This window comes from Thermobia domestica, chromosome 9, assembly GCF_964235325.1.
Source record: "Thermobia domestica chromosome 9, izTheDome1.hap1.1, whole genome shotgun sequence".
In the NCBI taxonomy this organism is placed as follows: domain Eukaryota; kingdom Metazoa; phylum Arthropoda; class Insecta; order Zygentoma; family Lepismatidae; genus Thermobia; species Thermobia domestica.
In genome coordinates this window covers 25,366,661-25,387,254 of record NC_137462.1, presented here as the reverse complement: position 1 = coordinate 25,387,254, position 20,594 = coordinate 25,366,661, and the positions used below count along the sequence as shown (strand labels likewise).

The 20,594-nt window shown below is 37.1% G+C and overlaps 1 protein-coding gene across 1 annotated transcript; it reads left to right on the top strand.

Annotated features, from left to right (window-relative positions):
* Positions 1–18: 18 nt before the first annotated feature.
* Positions 19–20,293, top strand: LOC145694477 (rRNA methyltransferase 3, mitochondrial). Its single transcript, XM_081770772.1, has 4 exons — positions 19–452; positions 4,479–4,717; positions 12,185–12,340; positions 19,568–20,293. The coding sequence occupies exons 1-4, from the start codon at positions 19–21 to the stop codon at positions 20,188–20,190; spliced, it is 1,452 nt and encodes a 483-aa protein (XP_081626898.1). The 3' UTR covers positions 20,191–20,293.
* Positions 20,294–20,594: the final 301 nt, after the last annotated feature.

Here is a 20,594-nt window from a genome sequence, read left to right as displayed (position 1 = left end):
TATTGAGTTGAACGTGGCATGGCTTCGCTTAGATTTTTAAGCACTTTGAGAAGTGTGTATTATTATCAACATAATGTCGATAATTTTTATATAATTCGCAATTATAGGAGCAAAGTAGGAAGGCATTCGCGAAGAAGTAGTCGAACAGAAACCAGTGTAAATAACGAAGACACAGTGGGAAAATTAGCGATCGAGAGAGAATTGCAAATTGTTCATTCGGCTTCTGAGAAAACACGAACAGGCAAAGATATAAATAATGAAACACATTTTACTTCAGACAATGTTTATAATTCATCTAGCTTAAAAGACACTCCTTATAATGTGGAAACAGATCATTTCGACGGGAACGTGCAATACTACCAAGATAACCTACAGGTGGAGTTAGCATCTATACCAGAGCCTTCTAGTGTACCTCAATATATCAAGTTGAAGCAAAATGATAAACAATTAAAGTAAGTTTAAAACACGGTAAAAATGTGGTACGGCTTGCTATTTATTTAGACATATTTTTGGAACCTGGGGGGCCAGGAATTTTTTTAAGTTAAAATTTCTTCGTATATTTTCTGTTTTTTTTTTTTTTTTTGTTGGTTCAGGTTATGTTAATTTAGCTTTGTGTTGGTTTCCCAGTTCCAAAACTATCCCTTCATTTGTTTAAGGTTACTCTGAAAATCAGGTAGATAATTTTGTTTGTTTGTTTGTTTAAGTATTGGTTTACTTTTGGCACACCATTAGCAAGAATGGGGTATGTTTAGTACAAGGGGTCCAGAAGCACGTAAAAAACACAAAATTTACAGGAGAAATGAGTGATGCAAGTACTTAGACGTAACATAACGTAACCAAATCTAACCTAACCAAACATAAACTAACGTAAGCTAACCTGAACTAACCTAAACTAACTAAATATTAGTAGAAATAAGCGAAATTCTATCATTTTTTGGAAAATTATGCGGGACTCGTACACTGATATAACATAAACTAAACTAACCTAACGTAACCTAGACTAGCCTAACCTAACTTAAACTAACCAACCCTACCCTAAACTAACCGAATGTGAACAGAAACTACCAAAATTGTAACATGTTTTAAAGAAAAGATCTGGACCCCTTCTGCTAAACATAGGCCGCAAGAATTATTGAAAAATTCTTTTATTCTTTCACTAAACTCCTTATTGTTCCGTAAAAGGCTTCTGGTGACATATCTCAACATAGATTTCAAGGGGTCACCAGAAGTAATTGTTAATAATTTAGAATTCTTTTACGATTTGCGTACAAATACGGCTTCCGCATGTGTAACATAAAAACTAGGGGTTAACTTTATAATGCTCGCTCCAGCTCGCTCGTATACTCACTGTGGCACGAGAAATTACACTATTTTATGAAAATGAATGAAAACTTCCCTAACCTTAAGCTAATCCGCTCCTATCCCTTCACTTCTCTACTATACCAGAAAGTGATTTGCAGAGGAAACAATAGTACCCAAAACTACAGTGCAAGAAACAAACAAACCTGTGCTAGGTGGCCACAAAAAAAAGCATCGCTGGGCTGCGTCTGAACGGAATAGGCGTGTCGTTGGTGCTGAATATGCGCATAAGAGAGGGTAATGGAAAGAAGTGGGTGTTTGCAATGAGTTTCAATAGCACATGTCATGCTTTCGTACTAATAACCCTCCACTTGTAAACAAATTACAGTTTCTGTACACGGTGCAGAAATATACCGCTGGTGGAAAAATAGCATCTAATATTAATCTTTCATATGCACCCACTTATTTTATCCGTCGTAAAGCAGTTGTAATAATTTTCCACTAGTAATCCTACACTTGCAAACCTAAAATACAACTGTATTACTTTGTATTTAATTTTGTCGCCTACAGACATTTATTTGTTCCTTATAAAGATGTATTTGTACAAAGTATTCAGTTTTACCTGTAGATCTTCCAAAATGTGGTGCGCCAGAACTACGCTAGCACACACACACACAGAAACTCATACAAAAAAAAAAAAAAAGACCAGTGAATTTTATTGTTTTATTGGTCACAAGTGAGTTTTATTAAATTTTGCACCTGCAATCAAAACCCTATTCTTACTTAAAATACTATTTAAGCATTCATGCACTATTTCATGTAATTCCCTTCTGGGGTTGCAGTGGCTCACATGTGACGCAGTTTTCAGGTTCAGTCCCAACTCCCACCACGTCGGCTTTGTGATAAACGAACACCGTGTGCATGGTTTTGCATGGCAGAATCCAAACTTCCGAAAACAAAATTATTGTATATTCGTCATGCACATGTAGAAACAAGTGTGATAGAAGTAATAATAGCAATAATATATAATAAACTTACCAAATAATTTTTTAGGGATTATGTTTAATTGTGGGGGAGAGTAAGCAACATATGATAATTCTATTATAAGGTTAATTTCCGTTAAAGCCCGTCACGACAGCTGGAAATGTGTACAATTTATCTGGAAGAATTGTTGAGTGTGGTAGAGTGAGAAGAGCCTATAAATTATTGTTTATTTATGAATAATTGTGGTAATGAAGCAAAGGCGCCGATTTTGTCTGTAAATTTGGGGGGGGGGGGGGCATTCAGATGCAGAAGACAAATATGAGGATTTTAAGACAAATTGCATTCAAATTATGCCAAATATTGTATATTCATAAATACAATACGGGGGCCCACATGAGCTTTGGAAGGGGACCCCCAGGATCGGCGCCCTTGTAATGAAGGCGAATCTATTTTGCTAATGCAGACGCGAAAGGTTATTCAGTTGTGAGGCTAAGGGAAACTGTGGTGATGAGATGAATGAATGATAATGATGGAAAGATACGGAAGAATCCATGCTCACGGTGTTTGTCGACCTTAAAGCTTATTTATCGTGGGCTGGGATCGAACCAGGGACCTCACGGACCAGAGGTGAATATTACATCACTGAGCCACCATAATCATGTGAGTCTTTGTTAAATGTTGAATAACAATGTACATCAGCTAATTTCATTAAATAGTTACAAAAATTTAGTCTATAGTGAATATTGAGAAAGGTACACAGTATTTTTTTCTCCTATTTTCCTAACCACAGAAAACAGAAAAATTGCGAATGTAATACACAGATAAGACATAGCACATTTTTTCCAAATCAAACATATTGCCTTGCCATTAGCTGTCCTTTGAGACTGATTGCAGTAGTCTGTAAACTATTGCCCAATACGAAGCGATATGTCAGTTGAGTAGCAAGTGTCACAAGGATACCGAATGTGTCAAATCGAAGATCCAATGTTCGTCCAGCCGTATGAAATAGAAAAAATGAAATGAGATCTTTAAGTGTTACGTCCCACGATTATGCCAGTTAGGCTAAAGGAGACGGTGAAGATGAGAAATGAATGGAATGGTGGAATGAAGAAAGTGGGAGGAAACGGGAGAACCCCGAGAAAACACACGAGTCCACCACCAAGTCCACACGGCGCTAGCTGGGATCGAACCAGGGACCCCATGCGCCGGTGAACGCTCTACCACTGAGCCACCGCGCCCCCCGTATGAAATAGAATATGATGTTCTGTTGTAAAGAAAAGTGGAAAGTCGAGCGCCAACTGTGTGTTATTTAGGTTGTTTTTAGCTTGAGAAGTTGGTTTCGAGCTTATATACAATTGGTATCTCGTAATGTTAGAAATGCTGTACTTTATTCTTTCTTTTTAAATAGAATTAGTTTTGATTTGAATCACTCAGTTGAAAGAAATAATTCGATGATCTTAGAATCCCATGCAGATACTTTCAAATTTCTTTAGTTATAATTTGTTAAAAATTGTGTCTGTAATTTGTCTGTTGTTTATTATATCTGTAGCTTCTTTAAATAAAATATTAAAAAAAAAAAAAATTCTAAGGTAAACCTGCATTAACTATAACACGATCTTCGGACATGAGGTCGTTCGTCAGAGACATATATACAGTGTATAACGAAAGGTTGTTTACAACGCTAGGAGGTGATTCTACACGTGAAAACAACGAGAAAGAACTAGTATGTGCCCTATCCAAATATCCAAGTTTCAGAATCCTACAGTACTTCTGCAATAATTTTTATGGAGGTAGTTGGTGACTACTTCATATTATATGCCGGTAGCCAATCCCCTTCTATAAAATTTGTTCTGTAAATACCGTAGGATTCTGAAACATGTATTTTTGGATAGTGCACATGTTACTTCCTAAGTGAAGTCTTGATACGACTACGGTAGGTCTCATAGTTTTAGAGCTATGGACCTTTAAATTACATTTTTTCATGTTTTCGGCAGCCTATAACTCCGAAAGGAAGCGGTTGTGCACCCAGGTTGGTCTACACTTTTTGTCTTAACTTGGTGTCAGGAGTCACCTTCCAAACATTGTCGTTGTTGTTTTGAAAACTATCTATCTATCTATCTATCTATCTATATATATATATATATATAAATCAAGATAATAAACGTTATGTGATGGCAATACGTTCTTTTTTTCAGCCGTATAATGATAATGGCGAAATCTCGAAAGAGGCGAGAGAAAAAGGAGAAAATCTTGATTGAAGGACGCAGATTAATTCAAGATGCAGTGGAAGCGGGCATGTCTCCAGAATGTATATTTTTCAGTAGACTGCAAAATCTGGAAGGGATTCCACTAAATGATAAAGTCAAACTGTACCAAGTACCATATAAAGGTCTGAAAATTTGGTCTGATTTAGTGACGTGTCCTGGTGTTATTGGTAAGTACTATATTGCTTTTTGCAGGTGATATTTTGCTTCAGATCAGATCAATAATTGAGTTGAGTTTACAACAATGAACAAATACATTACGCTAATTAACTGTACTTTATTTATTCATCAACCCTTATAAATTTGGGCTTTTATAGGTAAATTATAGACTTCTACATCATCATCCCTGTTTATTCTAGGATCGGATTCGTATCTCATTCTCTTCAGAATAGAACAGCCTTTCAAACGGTACCATTCACATTTCCCTATCATGTCCCTCAGGCGGGAAATTTTGAGAGAAATCGGGACTTTTTCTGCTCTGAATCCCCTCTTGTGTTAGTGGACAGATCTTAAAATCAACTAAAAAATAGTAAGGGTGTACTACATATGTGTACAAAGTTTCAAGCTTCTATCTTGAATAGGAAGAATGGGAAAATATTTATCAATGAGCCCCAAATGCCGCAGATAAAAGACCCGGATGTAATTTAAAAAGTTCCTGGCACATCCCTATTTATCCTAGGGTCATAGTTCGTATATTATTCTCTTCAGAATAGAGTAGACTTTCAAACAGTACCATTCACATATCTTTATCGTGTATCTGAGGCGGGAACATTGCGAGAAAAGGGATTTTTGTGTATATATATATATATATATATATATATGTTCAAAATTTCAGTCTACTAGGTGCAAAAGTAAGCCCGCCAAAAAATAATAATAATAGGCATAACAAAAACAAAAATTAAGTTATGACGTCACCACACCCTATGTCTCGACGCAGGAAGATTTGAAACCATATGTAACGTGTTCTACAATGCCTCCAGGCTTGAAAAAACAAACACGAAATAAATACCGAAGTTAAAAAACTATATTGGCACTTTTTTAATCGAATAATGAGGACTACTCTAGTGCCTAAAAATAGGCACTAAAATTTATGAGGGTTAATATATTCATATTAATGCACTAATTTAAATAAAGGTGCAAATATGTTACCTGTGTGCTGCGTCAGGGGGTATAATTTTTCTACAATATTTTGCAAACTCACTTATTGGTTATTCATCTAGTCGTGTTTTCCGGAGTACTTCTTGAACTGCTTCTTAGTTCATGTAATTCTTGTGTTAAAAGAAAGAAAAAAAAAAGCACTTAAAGGTCGAAATTAAGTAGATTAATATGCCTTATACTTTTTTACTACTTCTGAGAATAGACAAACTGTACTCAAAACAGTTTACAATAAACATACGGTGTTGTGTTCGGAGTAAAGGATAACTCCAGCACTAAAGGTGGAAATTAAGTAGATTAGTATGTCTTCTTAGAATTGGAAAATTGGAAAGGTTTTACGTAATGATCATTATAAATTGTTCTGTGTTCAGAGGTAAAAAGGCAACTACTTACAATAGTTTTGACCTTAAATGGTAAAATTATTCTTTTTCCCAGAAAACAAAATGAAAAAAATATGTATTAAGCAGCTGCAGAGCAAATCTGAAGAGTAGGATTACATGAATAAGCAAATAGTGTAATCTGCGAAATATTGTATTTAAAAAAAAAAAAAAAATCCTCGACACACCACACAGACAACAGTATTTGCTTTTTTATACTTTATGTTCTATCCATTTAGTTGATAAGTTTCCTTACTAGCAGCTTAACTGCCTCCCAACACCTGAACTAAAGCAGTTCAAATGTATTTTTTTGGTTGAAAATCTCTACCAAACGATTCGTAATTTTCTTTTCGTGGACTCACAAAACATTTTGACAGAGTTTTGGTATAATTAATAGTTTTATATACTCTAAAACATGTAAGCAAAAATAAAAATTATTGTCGCAATGTTACTTGCATGATATGTAGTTTTTCGATGATCGTTCCTCAAGGATATTACCGCTCACCAGTTTCTTTACCCTAATACCTAGCCACGGAAGGTCATTATTACTGTGCAAATTTAGTAATTGTGAATCCATTTATTAAAACTGTCCTTACCAAAAGCACCCAACTTCTAAATCATCTGTGAATGTTTCGACAAAAACTTTTTGGTATCCTTAGTACAGATCCTTTCAGAAAATTAACATTGCTTGTAGCACTGCATCCCATTGGTTATCATCTGTATGTCATAATCCATGCAATTCCTGTAGTCTATCAAAGATTTTTTCGTAGTACTTATACTTCTCTTTTTGTACATTGGGGAGCACCTTGGTTCAGTGGTAGAGCGCTTGCTTCTGGTGCGTAAAGTCCCTGGTTCGATCCCCGGCGAAGTAAATTTGTGGTGAACAACATCGTGTCCCTGGGTGTTCTCAGAGTACTCCCGTTTCCTCCCACTTTATTATTCCACCCCTTCTTCCATCATCATTCACTTGCCTTAACCATTTGCCTCCCTTAGCCGTACGGGCATAATCGTGGGACGTTAAATTGAAAGAAAAATTTTCTTTTTATGCACTAACTGATAAAGGTACAAGGACTCAAAAGAAAGCCTGCTTTTTTAAAGGAAAAACTAAACTTTTCTCTGTTGCTTTTCTATCTGGGAATTTTGGGCTTTTTAAAAATATTTCAAGTTCAGTGGAGATGTAACAGTACAATCCACCTTCGTCTTCCCAGTATAAGAAGAAAAAGCATTTAACAGGTTGTCTATCGGTCATGAAAGTCACAAGTCATGAAATCAGAAAACGGTCATGAAAGTCAAGAAAAAGTCAAGAAACTTGGCTTTTGGGTCACGATTTTTTAAAAACTGTACAAATATAAGTATAGACTGGAAAAGTTTGTTCTATAAAAGGTCGAAATTTACACCAAAAATGTCTAGTCGGCTTTAGACGCTACCAAATCGCAGGGGTCGCGGTGGCTGTGGTAGAGCGTTCACCTCTGGTGCTTGCGATCCCGGGTTCGATCCCAGACCCCGCCAAGTGAACTTTGTGGTGGACAAACACCGTGTACGTGGGTTTCCTCGGGGTTCTCCCGTTTCCTCCCACTTTCTTCATTCCACCATTTCATTCATTACTCATCATCACCGTCCCCTTTAGCCTATCCGGCATAACCGTGGGACGTAAAACTCAAAGATTCCATTCCATTCCATTGCTACCAAATCGCAAACAAAGCATGCTTCTATCGCATGCATGAAAATTCGGCCCAATTTGCACCCAAATTCGCTAGCAAGAGCAATTCGCTCTTGAAAATGTTACTAAGTTTTATAGTTTAGGGAAAGAAAAGGTCACGAAATTTCATTTTGGAATTTTAGTAGACACCCTGTTTAATTATTGGATTCTGTAGAGCAAATCCTGAAGAAGATTCAAGAATCAAAGAAAATCAGTCATTCGATAGGACAGAAAAGATGCAAATCGTCACTGACAAAGAAGTTTGTTCTCTTATTACGTCCCATGATATGCCCTGTTTTTCCAGAAATTAAAATTTACTTAACAGATAATTCATTTGACAAACTTACAGTTTCTCGACATTGTACAATAAGCATCAGAAGTTTGCGCTACTTTAACTGTCTCTGTATTAGTTACTATTGAATGTTCTTCCTGCAACTATTTCCGAGCTTTTTCGCTGTACTCAAAAGTACTTTGAAGAGTTACAGTAGGTGTATTTGCTGAATATATGCAACAAGGAGTATGTTTGGCACATCTATTAGCAAATAAACAATGCATTCTTTTATATAGCGCCAAAATATTATTGTGTACCAGAATGTGTAATCTAACAAAATATTTAATTGAATTTTAAAAAGTGTATAAAATAGGCAATGTATGAAGTGGAGGCAGATTGAATATTCTTTAGGATTCATACTCCAATGGAAAATTTAGAGTGCCTTGACTTCTACAATGTAAATGACCGATTATGACTTCTAGAACTAGGAAGACGCAGAAAGAATGTGCAAGAATGTCGACATGACGGAAAAATCATATAAATACTACCGGATACTCTTCCGAGTATGGGAAGTTCTATTTTGACGTCGAAACTCTGCAAGTCAGATTATTCATCATTAGTTTTGTTACTCCGTCATTCTGTCCATCAGAGGTTCTGCTTTTCACCGTTAACAAAAGTAAGTGATTATGCATTGTCTTCTCTAGTCTTTAAGTCATACCAGTCCACATCATGCTCTGCAGTTATTCAGTCATTCAAGATCAGTTCATTAAATTCTTATTCTAAATTATTTCTGTGTTATCAAATTTTATCTTTGAAATTCTACTCCCATGTTTCTAATTAATTTTGAGCTACGCTATCTACGCCCCTAAGACTTGCATTAATTTAAATTACTTCTTGGAGGAACTGGGTGGATGTTAAGGTCATTCAGTAATTTCATGTATGAGAATTGTTTGGGGTTCGCAACCCAGACAAGAGGTCTCCGTTCGACATGCCTCCGACATGTCGACATTATAGAACAGGGTGGATTGGTTTAAATCAGTCTGATTTAAATCGAATTCCGAAATAAATTAATTTGAAGTGAAAATAAGAGAAATCCCTCTATTCTATTATTTCGATTTTGGAAAATAATAATCATAATACAATGATACTCGAATGTATGTACAGCACAGTATGAAAACTAGTGTTTCATACAGAGGATGATTAGGGAACAATTCCGTTTTGAACGGGTAGCGGGAAAATCCTGTTTTCTTCTCTTCGTAACATGGGTTTGTAAATCGTTAACTATTCCACCGGCGAAATCACCATCGACATTAAGACAAAAATTCTTTTGTGCGCGCATGTTCCAAGATAATCGGGAGGTATTTGGGGGGGGGGGGGTCCGATCTCCTCCGAAATTTACATATTTCATATGTACTTCGTGCAGCAAGCTAGTCCTGGACTGCCCGATATTTTTAAAATATGTTCCTGCCAAATATCAAAAACTTTTGTGGAAAAAAAATGTCTTGTTGATAAACATTGCTGTACTTTTTCCTTAATGATTAATAAATATTGTTTGGGATTGAAATCCCAACTATTTCTTTAGCATTAGTAAGAATAGGACTATTTAGGTTAACGGTTACGGATTAATTCAATACGTTCACTTAAGTGGCATAATTAACATTTGGGCGATGTTATCCAACAACCATTCAACCCACAACGAGTCAGTTTTGAGGAAATCGCATTTATAGGTTTCTCGACCCCATAATATATTACCGTATGTGGGTTGACTTCTCTTCATAGATGGCAGACCGACCACAAACGCGTTACCAGGATTTTTTAGTATGTTCCTTATATATGTTCAAACTCTCCAGCAGGGTTAACTAATTTTTTTTTTTTTTTTTTTTTTTTAATGTTGTGGGTTGACTGGTTGTTGCTTAACACCACCCACTTAATACTAATTCCTAATGTTTTTTCTTCAGTTCGCGACTTGTATTATACGAGAAGAAAGATGTGATTTAAATCGCCCCCAAAAAGATCGATTTAAATAAAAAAAAATGTTTTTCTTCCACCCTGTTATAGAAGATAGTCATCTATTCGTCTCATATAGTTCACGTATCGAATATTGCACTGGTTCTTGGAAACTCCGAAAAGGTATACATCACTAGAATATTGGGAACGAAACATTATAAAGTAATTCACATATTTACACATTCACTGATAACTTCACAAAATATAACAATTATGCTTGAGATTGAACAATATGAATTGTTGCCGAATCCTAGTCATACACAAGTATTGCTCCTGTTAGAATCCCGATCAAAGTAGCAAAGAACAGTACTGTGGTCTACAGCTGGATAAGATAAATCAATAAACTCACCATAGAATATGAAGAGGTATAGAAGGCGCGCTCAGACGATAGTTAGTCGGGAGACTTTGAATTTAGCACAAAGAAGTCGTTATAAAGTTTGTGGTTTCTTCGGAAGAAGAAAAACCTAAACGTTGCCATACGTCGTGTCTTCCTTTCCCTCGGCCCTTTTCTCTCTCCCTCTCTTTGTCTTCCATCCATGTTTCTAACAGTGTGTGTGTGTGGGGGGGGGGTCAAAGAAAAAGGATCATTGACAAAGATTTGGTAACAGTTTGTGTTCAGTTTATTGCCTGTCAGTTACTTTTCAAGGGAGAGTAAAACCAAACCAGACAGTATGAAAAGAAACCTCATACGGGGGCGGCATCTCTTTGTGAGCAAGTGGCTGTCTTTAGACTAAGGTTACTATAATAGTTGAGGTTATTGAGGCTTGATGTTTAGCGGAGAAATGAATGTACTTTAAAGAACCGTTATCGTATAACATCTATATTCGCACAAGATTAAAGCTGTTCTATAGTTAAAATTCTTTCTGCAAGCGTATAGATTGATCACATGCAAAGAAGACATGGGAAATCAATTGGAAATTATTCAAATTAGGTAAAGGAAACGAATATCCTAGAGATACTCTAGATAGATAAAGAAAACAAGCATTTTACATTCATAATTTCGAGTTGAGACTAATTTTATATGGAAAAGGGGTAATACAGAATATTATTCGCAGAACACATGGAAGTGTTTGCTAGTATACCATATTTGTGTTTTTAAGAACCAGTGCAATGTTCCTTAAGTATTCCTTACGAGAATAATAGCTAACCAGCTTATGTAAACTACCTTAAGACAGTATTTATCACCAAAGGACGACATGTTTGGTGATGTGATGTGAATATGTTGATACCTCCTTTGTTTGGAGTTAGCGTCCGTTTTGAGCACCAAGGCTGTATGAGACGTGGACCTGGAGTTTAAGGTGGGAACCGAACTACCGTAATGAATTCAAATTTCAAGGCTTTCCCACTGGGAATCGAACTCGGGACCCTGTGCACCAAAGTTGAATGTGTAATACTTTCCTTTTCCGAGTTGGAAAGATGAAGAAGGCTGTGATTTCCGAAATATTTCAAGTTTTTTTTTTTTTTTTTTTTTTGTGTGCAACATATGTGAGTGTATTGTTCACTTGGAACCGCGGTGGCTCAATGATAGAACTTTCGCCTCTGCTGTGTGGGGTCCCTGGTTCGATCCCAACTTGCGCCGAGTGGACTTGGTGGTAGACAAACGCCGTATGTGTGGGCTTTCTCGGAGTTTTACTCTTTCCTCCTACTTTCTTCATTCCATTATGTCATTCATCTCTCATCATCACCGTCTCCTTTAGCCCACACAACATATCCATGGGACGTAAAACTCAAAAATTTCGTTTCATTTTTGCATTGTACACAGTATGTATTTATTTGTTTAATAGAACTACTGAATATGAGATACTACTACTGCATTATGTCTATTATCCCTATACTAGAATATACATTGTTACTGTAGATAAAATATCAATGTTCGTTTCTTAGAGTATCTTGCTCATTTCTCTTCAATATGGTGGATAGTTCGTAACTTGTACAGATTCCTTTAGTCTGGATTATCTGTAATGAACTCTTAACGTAATTTTTAATCACGTATTTATATTTTGCATCATATTTGCCATTTTTCATTGTTTCAGATAATGGTGGCTAATTACTGTGTTCTTGTATATTTCAACTTGTCAACCAAATTTTATGGTGTGAAATGATGAACTCAAAATATTTTGTTGTGTAGGTGTTTTTAAGACGCCAGATCTTCATCATATGAGACCTGATCCTACAGCACTTCCTTTGACTGTAATATGTGACAACGTTCGAGAGCCAGGAAATCTAGGAGCCATCCTACGCAATGCTGCAGGAGTTGGATGCCAGAAAGTTGTTTTAACCAAAGGTTTGTTTGAATGGATCATCATAATCCTTCGATCATATTTTAATAATTAGAGTTAAGTTCAGTAGATTTGATTTTAGTGTCCTGTCCAAAGTGTTCTGATTTTAGTGTCCAAAGGCGCGTACGCTAACCGCTTAGCAACGAGAGAGCTCTTATAATAATTAGAGTTGAATTATCATAATTTGCAGCCATTTCATATAAAAAAAAAAAAAACTGAATTGCGTTTATTTAAATTATTTCATATGCTTGAAGTACAAGTAGAACTGAATGGTAATGAAGTATAATGGATTTTTTTTTTTTTTTTTTTTTTTTCAAGTTACGTACCAACTAATGTTCCTCGTAGAATTCTACCAATAATTCGAGTATTACAACAATCGATACTCATTCTCACTAGCAGACAGTGGCTTAAGGCCATTTTTAATAGCACAGTTTTGCATAGTTTGTTTGTCTCAACAGTGGAAATTCAAGAATATGCCGACAATTTAATTGGTACTTATTATCACTAGCCTTGGACATATACATTGTAGATTCCACGTATTACAACAATGTATATATATATATATATATATATATATATATATATATATATATATATATATATATACTCTAAAATTGCACTCGCTAGCCACTAAGACAACAGCGAGGAAGGTAAATGAGATGATGAGTATGTGATAACTAAGGTCCGTGATTTTCTGTAGGAAAAGGAAGCTAGGATGATACTGAATAAGGAAGGTCAGAGTAGAGGGTTTTTGCACGGCTGAATTGTTCGTTGATTAGGCTAAAGAAGTATCCCTTGTTGAGAATGCTGACAAGAGGATCTTGATGTAACTGTCGTCGTAGTGTTATCTGCGTATTCTCCAAGAAAAGCATTATTTATTTGTTTACAATTGTCTCAGACCAAACGTTGAAGTTATTTTAAACTGATACAAAGTAACGTGATGAAGGAAAAGAAAACATGGACATAGTTATATACTGTAGAACTCCTAAATTCGGTGTAGCTAGAAGAATAATCATGTTTCCATTTCGTTCGAGAAATATATTTAAAATTGTTTAGTTAGCTTGATTCTTTTTAATTATTGGTTTAATCAATGAAATTAAATAAATCTACAATTCTAAACAAGAACTATACACTGTACAGCGTGATTCTTTATTGAAACCACATACACACTTGGTTTATATGTCATTATACTGCAAAACACTTCAAGTTCTTTTGCGACAAATCCATTATGGCTCAATGCGTGCATCTGCGGCCATCCTGGACACATCCCAACGAAAGTCGATTTCCTGCCAAACAGTAGCCAGCATTTCGGGGGTAACGTCCGCGATGGCTGTTGTGATGCGATGTTTCAGTTCATTAACATTATCCGGTGAGGGAGGGTTTTACACCTTATCTTTCACAAACCCCCACAGAAAGAAGTCAAGTGGCGTGAATCTGGACATCGTGGCGGCCAGGCAATTGGTCCACCACGGCTTAATCCACTTATCTGGGAAACGCTGGTCAAGAAATTCCCTTAGGTCTATCAGGTAGTGTAGCGGGGCACCATAAGCAGCAATCGTGATCATCTTCATCTAACTGTGGAACAAGGAAGTTCTGGAGCATATCAAGATAGGCGATGACGTTGATGGTCCATACACCGTTGCTCTGGAAACAGCGCAAAACAAGTTCACTTTGGTGCTGTCACGAACCAGCTCCACGTGCGCATGTGTATTTTCCGTGCCCCAAATACGATAATTGTGTGTGTTGAGTCGGCCGGAAAGGTGAAAAGTTGATTCGTCACTGAATACCACATTGCACAAGAATGACGCAGCACCACTAATGCGATCCGACATGGTAACACAAATTCATGCCGGGTATGTTTACCCGCTTCACTCAGTGCTTGAACCAAGGACAGTATGTGTGGCTTCATGGACAAACGTCTACGCAATACACGCGAAACAGTGGTCTGAGGGATACTAGTTTTTTTTGTGATGCACGTCATGTAGATTTTCGAAGACTGCGGACAAAACTCTCTAACTGCTTCCACCACATCATCAGTCACGGGTGAGCTCCCTGGAGCCTTTGTGTGTCGCTCAGAACAACCTGTTTCAACAAATGTCTGGTGCCATTTGTACACTGTTGGTCTGCTGGGTGGTTCCTTGCCGTATTGTGTGCCAAACTTACGCTGTACATTCGTTGCTGACTTCGTTTCTTCAAACTAAAACACGCACTTAGCTCTTTCCGCACCAGTAAAAGTCTCCATTTTTAACAACTGACCGGTGGTGTCGCGTGTGGTCAACTCCGCAACTACTCACTACGTTAGTCAAACTTGAAGTGTTTTGCAGTATAATGACGTGTAAACCAAGTCTATATGTGGTTTTAATAAAGAATTATGACTGATTGAAGTTGTAAACCCTATAAAGAATAACCCTGTATATATATATATATATACTATGAGATCAAAAATATCCGAACACCCTCAGAAACATACGTTTTTCATATTAGGTGCATTGTGCTACCACCTACTGCCAGGTACTCATTATCAGCGACCTCAGTAGTCATTAGACATCGTGATAAAGCAGAATGGGGCGCTCCACGGAATTCACGGACTTCGAACCTGGTCAGGTGATTGTGTGTCACTTGTGTCAGAAGTCTGTACGCGAGATTTCCACACTCCTAAGCATCCCTAGGTCCACTGTGTCTGTAAAGTGGAAATGTGATAGTAAAGTGGAAATGTGAAGGGACACGTACAGCGTAAAAGCGTACAGGCCAACCTCGTCTCTTGACTGACAGAGACCGCCGACATTTGAAGGGGGTCGTAAAGTGTAATAGATAGAGATCTATCCAAACCATCATACAGAAATTCCAAACTGTGTCAGAATCCACTCCAAGTACTATGACAGTTAGGCGTGAGGTGAGAAAACTTGGATTTCATGGTCGAGCGGCTGCTCATAAGCCACACATAACGCAGGTAAATGCCAAACGACGCCTCGCTTGGTGTAAGGAGCGTAAACATTGGGCGATTGAACAGTGGAAAAACGTTGTGTGGAGTGGCGATCCGATGGCAGGGTGTGGGTATTGCGAATGCCCGCGTAACGTCATCTGTCAGCGTGTGTAGTGCCAACAGTAAAATTCGAAGGTGTTGGTGTTATGGTATGATCGTGTTTTTCTTGGAGGGGTCTTGCACCCTTTGTTGTTTTGCTTGGCACTCTCACAGCGCAGACCTACATTGATGTTTTAAGCACCTTCTTGCGTCCCACTGTTGAAGAGCAATTCGGAGATGGCGATTGCATCTTTCAACACGATCGAGCACCTGTTCATACTGCACGTCCTGTGGCGGAGTTGTTACACGACCATAATATCTCTATAATGGACTGGCCTGCACAGTCCTGACTTGAATCCTGTAGAACACCTTTGGGATGTTTTGGAACGCCAACTTCGTGCAAGGCCTCTCCGACCTACATCGATACCTCGCCGCAGTTCAGCACTCCGTGAAGAATGGGTAGCCATTCCCCAAGAAACCTTCCAGCACCTGATTGACAGTATGCCCACGAGAGTGGAAGCTGTCATCAAGGCTAAGGGTGGCCCAACACCATATTGAATTCCAACAGTACCATTGGAGGGCGCCATGAGCTTGGAAGTCATTTTCAGTCAGGTGTCCGGATACTTTAGATCACATAGTGTATATATATTACTAATGGTAACTTAATTAGCACTATTATATAATTTTATCTTTTGATTGATCATAATTAGAGGTTTTTATGTAGGTATTTTGCGTATACAATATGCTGTATGTTTATGTATATAATATAGGTAATTTACGGTTAAAAGGTACGAGGTTCATTCAATAAATAACCGGAGACTATAAAAAATACAAAACTTCTTCTTTGTTATTTTTTGGGGTGTCCTAGAACTATTATCAGATGGGCCTGACACGTGTGCCTCCCGAAGGGGATGCTAGGAATCAGTGAAACGCTAACACAGTGAAACAAGATGGCGATACATTTGCAGGTTTGCATCAATGTGGAGCAGCGGAGTGTTATTAGATTTAGGATTGCCAGATTTTGTAAACGAAAAACCGGGACATCAATCTCGGACTCTATATAAGGTAAATTTTCCTGATCATTAGTTGAGAGTAAACTAATTATTGTCTTTTCCCGCTTACTACTCACAATTTTCCAGTTCATTCTATACATAGTTAACACAAATAAAACTCCACAAAGGATCTATAATGAATGTGGAAAGATAATGTAAGAAGAGCTGCCTCGCGCCCTTTATTCCGAATTTCGATTTGTGGTGTGTAACAAGTCCTACATATTGCGCCAATTACGACATACCCTTCCATTTATGATTGAAGAGATTTGTTTTTCTTTGCTGTGCCATCACCTGAGTTATAAACACTACCCAAAAAGAAATCCAAATTTAGCACTTAGCAAGAAACAATACATTTACGCTAAATTCAAAACGATAAACAAAAACTCAATCTCTTGAAAGACTTATGCAGGCTCTCCAAATGTTTGGCAGAAAAAAAATCCAGTATCAAAATTAAAGAAGACACATATCTTTATGTTGTCTAACTGCCACTTCTTGTGCGAAAGTAAATTGTTACGGAATTTTAGCCTAAAAATTACTGAAACTGAAATTATCAGATAAAGGAAAAAAATATAAATCCAAAATTACTGAATGCGTGCACAGCATCTTTAAAAATTTTTATCCGCACATGGGGAAAATATATTAAAGACAACTCAGTTTTTTAGAAGAAACTGTGCCTAAGAAGGCGACAGACAGGACGAAATAGACAGTTTAGATGTGGTTAACATGAGCGACTAAGAGTAGTATTGCCATTGTTGCAGTGTTCGTAGTTTAAAGGGAAATTTCCCTAATATAGGGAAATTTCATAGGTAAATTTAGCAAAAAGAGAAAAGGATTTTTTTCAATAAAAAGTGAAAATCTAGGGAATTTTTTACGCTGACCAACTGACCAATATAAATGCATAAATATTTCTGTGTTCTTCACAAACACACCAGTACAATAGCAGTAGTTTGTGTGAGTGTGTGTGTTTAAAGTAGCATAATTTCTACCCATTGCTGGCTAGGTGTATTTGTGTCTTTGTTTAAAAAAAAGAAAAGAGAAAAACGGAAGCAAAAAGGCAAACGGAGAAAATAAATAGGAAAATGAAATCTTTATGTTTTACGCCCCACGCATATGCCGGCTAGGCTAAAGGAGGCGCTGATGATGAAAAATGAATAAAAATGTTGGAACGAAGAAAGTGAGAGGAAACGGGAGAACCCCAAGAAAACCCACGTACACGGTGTTTGTACACTACAAAGTTCACTTGGTGCGAGCTGGAATCAAACCCTGGAGCCATGCACTAGAGGTGAACACTATACCTCTGATCCACCGCGGCCGTATGGTGGAATGAAGAAAGTGGGAGAAAACGGGGGAACCCGTAGGAAATCCATGCACACTGTGTTTGTCTATCACAAAGCTCACTTGGCGTGAGCTGGGATCGAACCAAGGACCCCATGCACCAGAGGTGAACGCTCTACCACTGAGCTACCGCTTTCCTAAACAAATGTGGTTGGCACTTTCTTTAATACAGCAAGATTGATCTTACCACGTAACTTCTTTCATAAGAACCGGACACTCAACAATCGAGGGAAAATTTGCCAAGAAAAGGGAAAAATCTTCTTAGTCGAGGAAAATTTTCTTAAAGAAACTTACGAACACTGCATTATTGGTTAAAGTTCCAACAATGAAGCAGTTCTGCCTTGCCGATTAAAGTATAAAGTTAAAGCATATCACAGGGAGAAATACGTTCTTTTCTACTGAAAGTGATATTCAAAAAATTATTTACATAACATATGCCCCCCTCTTGAACATTTTCTTAAAATCTTCTTTTTTTCCCTTCTGGAATCTAAACAACCCATCGGACGCAATAATCGATGTGATTTCAAACTCCTTGTTTGTTAAGTAAAATTAATTGGCTATACAAATCTCTCAAGAACCTTCCGTTTTTAGATGAGACATACTAGTTCTTGCCGGTTGATTCTTTTTCAATCTAAAGAAGGAAAACCGGGAGAAACGGGCGTCCCGAAAGCCTTTTTCGGGACAGTTAATTATCTCACTGAAAACCGGGACGTCTGGCAACCCTAATTAGATTTGTTTGATGAAGTGTTGAAACCAATCAAAATTCATCGTCGGATGGCAGTGCAATATGGTGAAAGTTGTTTGAGTCGAACACAAGTGTACGAGTGGGCAGATAAGTTCAAACGGGGTGTAATAAGTGTTGTGAAGATTCGCCACGCACAGGACGCTCTGTCCATGCAGTCAGGGAGAACAACATTGCGAGAGTTGATAAGTTGATACGGAAAAAACAGGCTTATTATGATGAGTGATATTGCAGGAAAGATGAACTTTAGTATCAGATCAGGTGAACAATATGGTGGGCTGATTTCGATTGGCTTCAACCATTCAGGTAACAGAAATATAATCATATTCCGCTGCTCCACGTTGATGCAAACCCCCATGGGTGCCGCCATCTTGTTTCGTTGATTTCCAGCATCCCGTTCGCGAGGCAGGCGTGCCAGGCCCATCCGATAATATTTCTAAGACACCACCAAAAATTAACAAATAAACACAAACTTTGTCGAAGTTTTGTATTTTTTATACAATTTTTCCGGTTATTTATTGAGTGGACCTTGCAGTTACATGAGTGTTCACAGCCAAATACTGTAGGAAACACTAAATAAAGGCACTTTATTTAGTGTTTCCTCAAGCCTCAAACAGCTAATCGATGGAGTGTAGAAAAGAGAACAAAAAAAGATGTTAGAGAGAAAGACAGATATCCGATCTGTATTTCTGTCCGCTATTTTGTATATTACGATGGAAGAAAGTATAGCCATTCCAATATATCGGAATAGGATTTGAAGAGATAAATCAGTAAAAATAATAACTGGAGAGGGGGTAGAAATAAAAGTGAGGTCAAAACAGAAATGCAAAATAAGAGAATAGTGAAATACATATGAAGAAAGTTAGGAAATAGATACAATGAGGGTGATGACGAATTTTTTAAAATAAACTTTAAAAAATAAAATTGATGAATATGTATACATTTTTTTTTTTTTTGTGCAATATATCGTTGACAATTTCCATACTATTGTGTATCTTGTACTATTGTAGATTATATTGAAGCCTAACAAAATATATATTTTGTCATTTTAATTATAAATCGCATTATTATTATTTTGCAGGTTGTGTCGATTTGTGGGAACGGAAAGTAATACGAGCAGGAGCCGGGGCCCATTTCAGGGTTCCAGTTTTCAAAAATGTTGGTTGGGAATTAATCGACAACTATTTGGAGAAAAACACAATGGTCTTTCTTGCGGATAATAATGTAAGTATAGGGGATTCACAGAATGTTTCTTCGAATGCCAGTGACGCTGAACAGAAGTTACTGGAAATGGAAATGACCGAAAGCGCAGAAGAAATTCCGAGCTATGAAGTTGAAATGGACGAGGAGGGAAACGTGTTGAGAAAAAATGAAGATTTTGCCAATGAAGATAAGTTGAAGCTGTATAAACAACTTCCAGTTGTGTCCAAAGTGTATCATGATCTGAATTACACAGATTTTGACTCAATTACTTTAGTGATCGGCGGTGAAACTGAGGGTCTTAGTGGAGCAGCTGTTAAACTTGCTTACGATAGACAAGGTGCAAAGGTGTATATTCCTTTGTTAAATGGTGTAGAAAGTTTAAATTCCGGGACAGCTCTTGGTGTTATTTTGTTTGAGATCAGAAGACAGTTGATGCAAGGACGTGGAAGTATACAGAAGCTAACTGATGAATCTCAATCTACAATTCCTAGGTTAACTTGAACCTTGTATTTGTAGTATATTGCTTGTATAATAAAAGTATTGTGTAGGTGTTTGTATACAGGAACTAATTAACACATTTTTAAATATATTTCAAAATTAATAAGTCTAGGCATTCCTTGCGTCTATAAGAATATCCCTGAACTGTTTCAGCTACTTATTATGTACATTTCTGAACAGTTAAATCACTAACATGAAGATATGAACGCTTTTGGTGCAAGATCCTATTGCAGAGTGCGTCACGGAAAATGGGACAATTTAAAACCTTCACAGAACAAAAATAGGTAAAACGAAAATTTTTATTGCCTCTCATGACATGTACAGAAATTGCCATTAACATTAAATAATAATAAATTTTACACCAAACTAACTTCGAAGATATTATTTTTGAAATATCCTTCAAATGT

What these genes read in the sequence shown, in the direction of transcription:
- LOC145694477 (XM_081770772.1), top strand. Translation starts at nt 19, where the DNA reads ATGGCTTCGCTTAGATTTTTAAGCACTTTGAGAAGTGTGTATTATTAT. An exon ending in CAAAATGATAAACAATTAAA is followed by an intron (nt 453 to 4,478) that starts GTAAGTTTAAAA and finishes TCTTTTTTTCAG; the next exon opens with CCGTATAATGATAATGGCGA. An exon ending in GAAAGTTGTTTTAACCAAAG is followed by an intron (nt 12,341 to 19,567) that starts GTTTGTTTGAAT and finishes ATTATTTTGCAG; the next exon opens with GTTGTGTCGATTTGTGGGAA.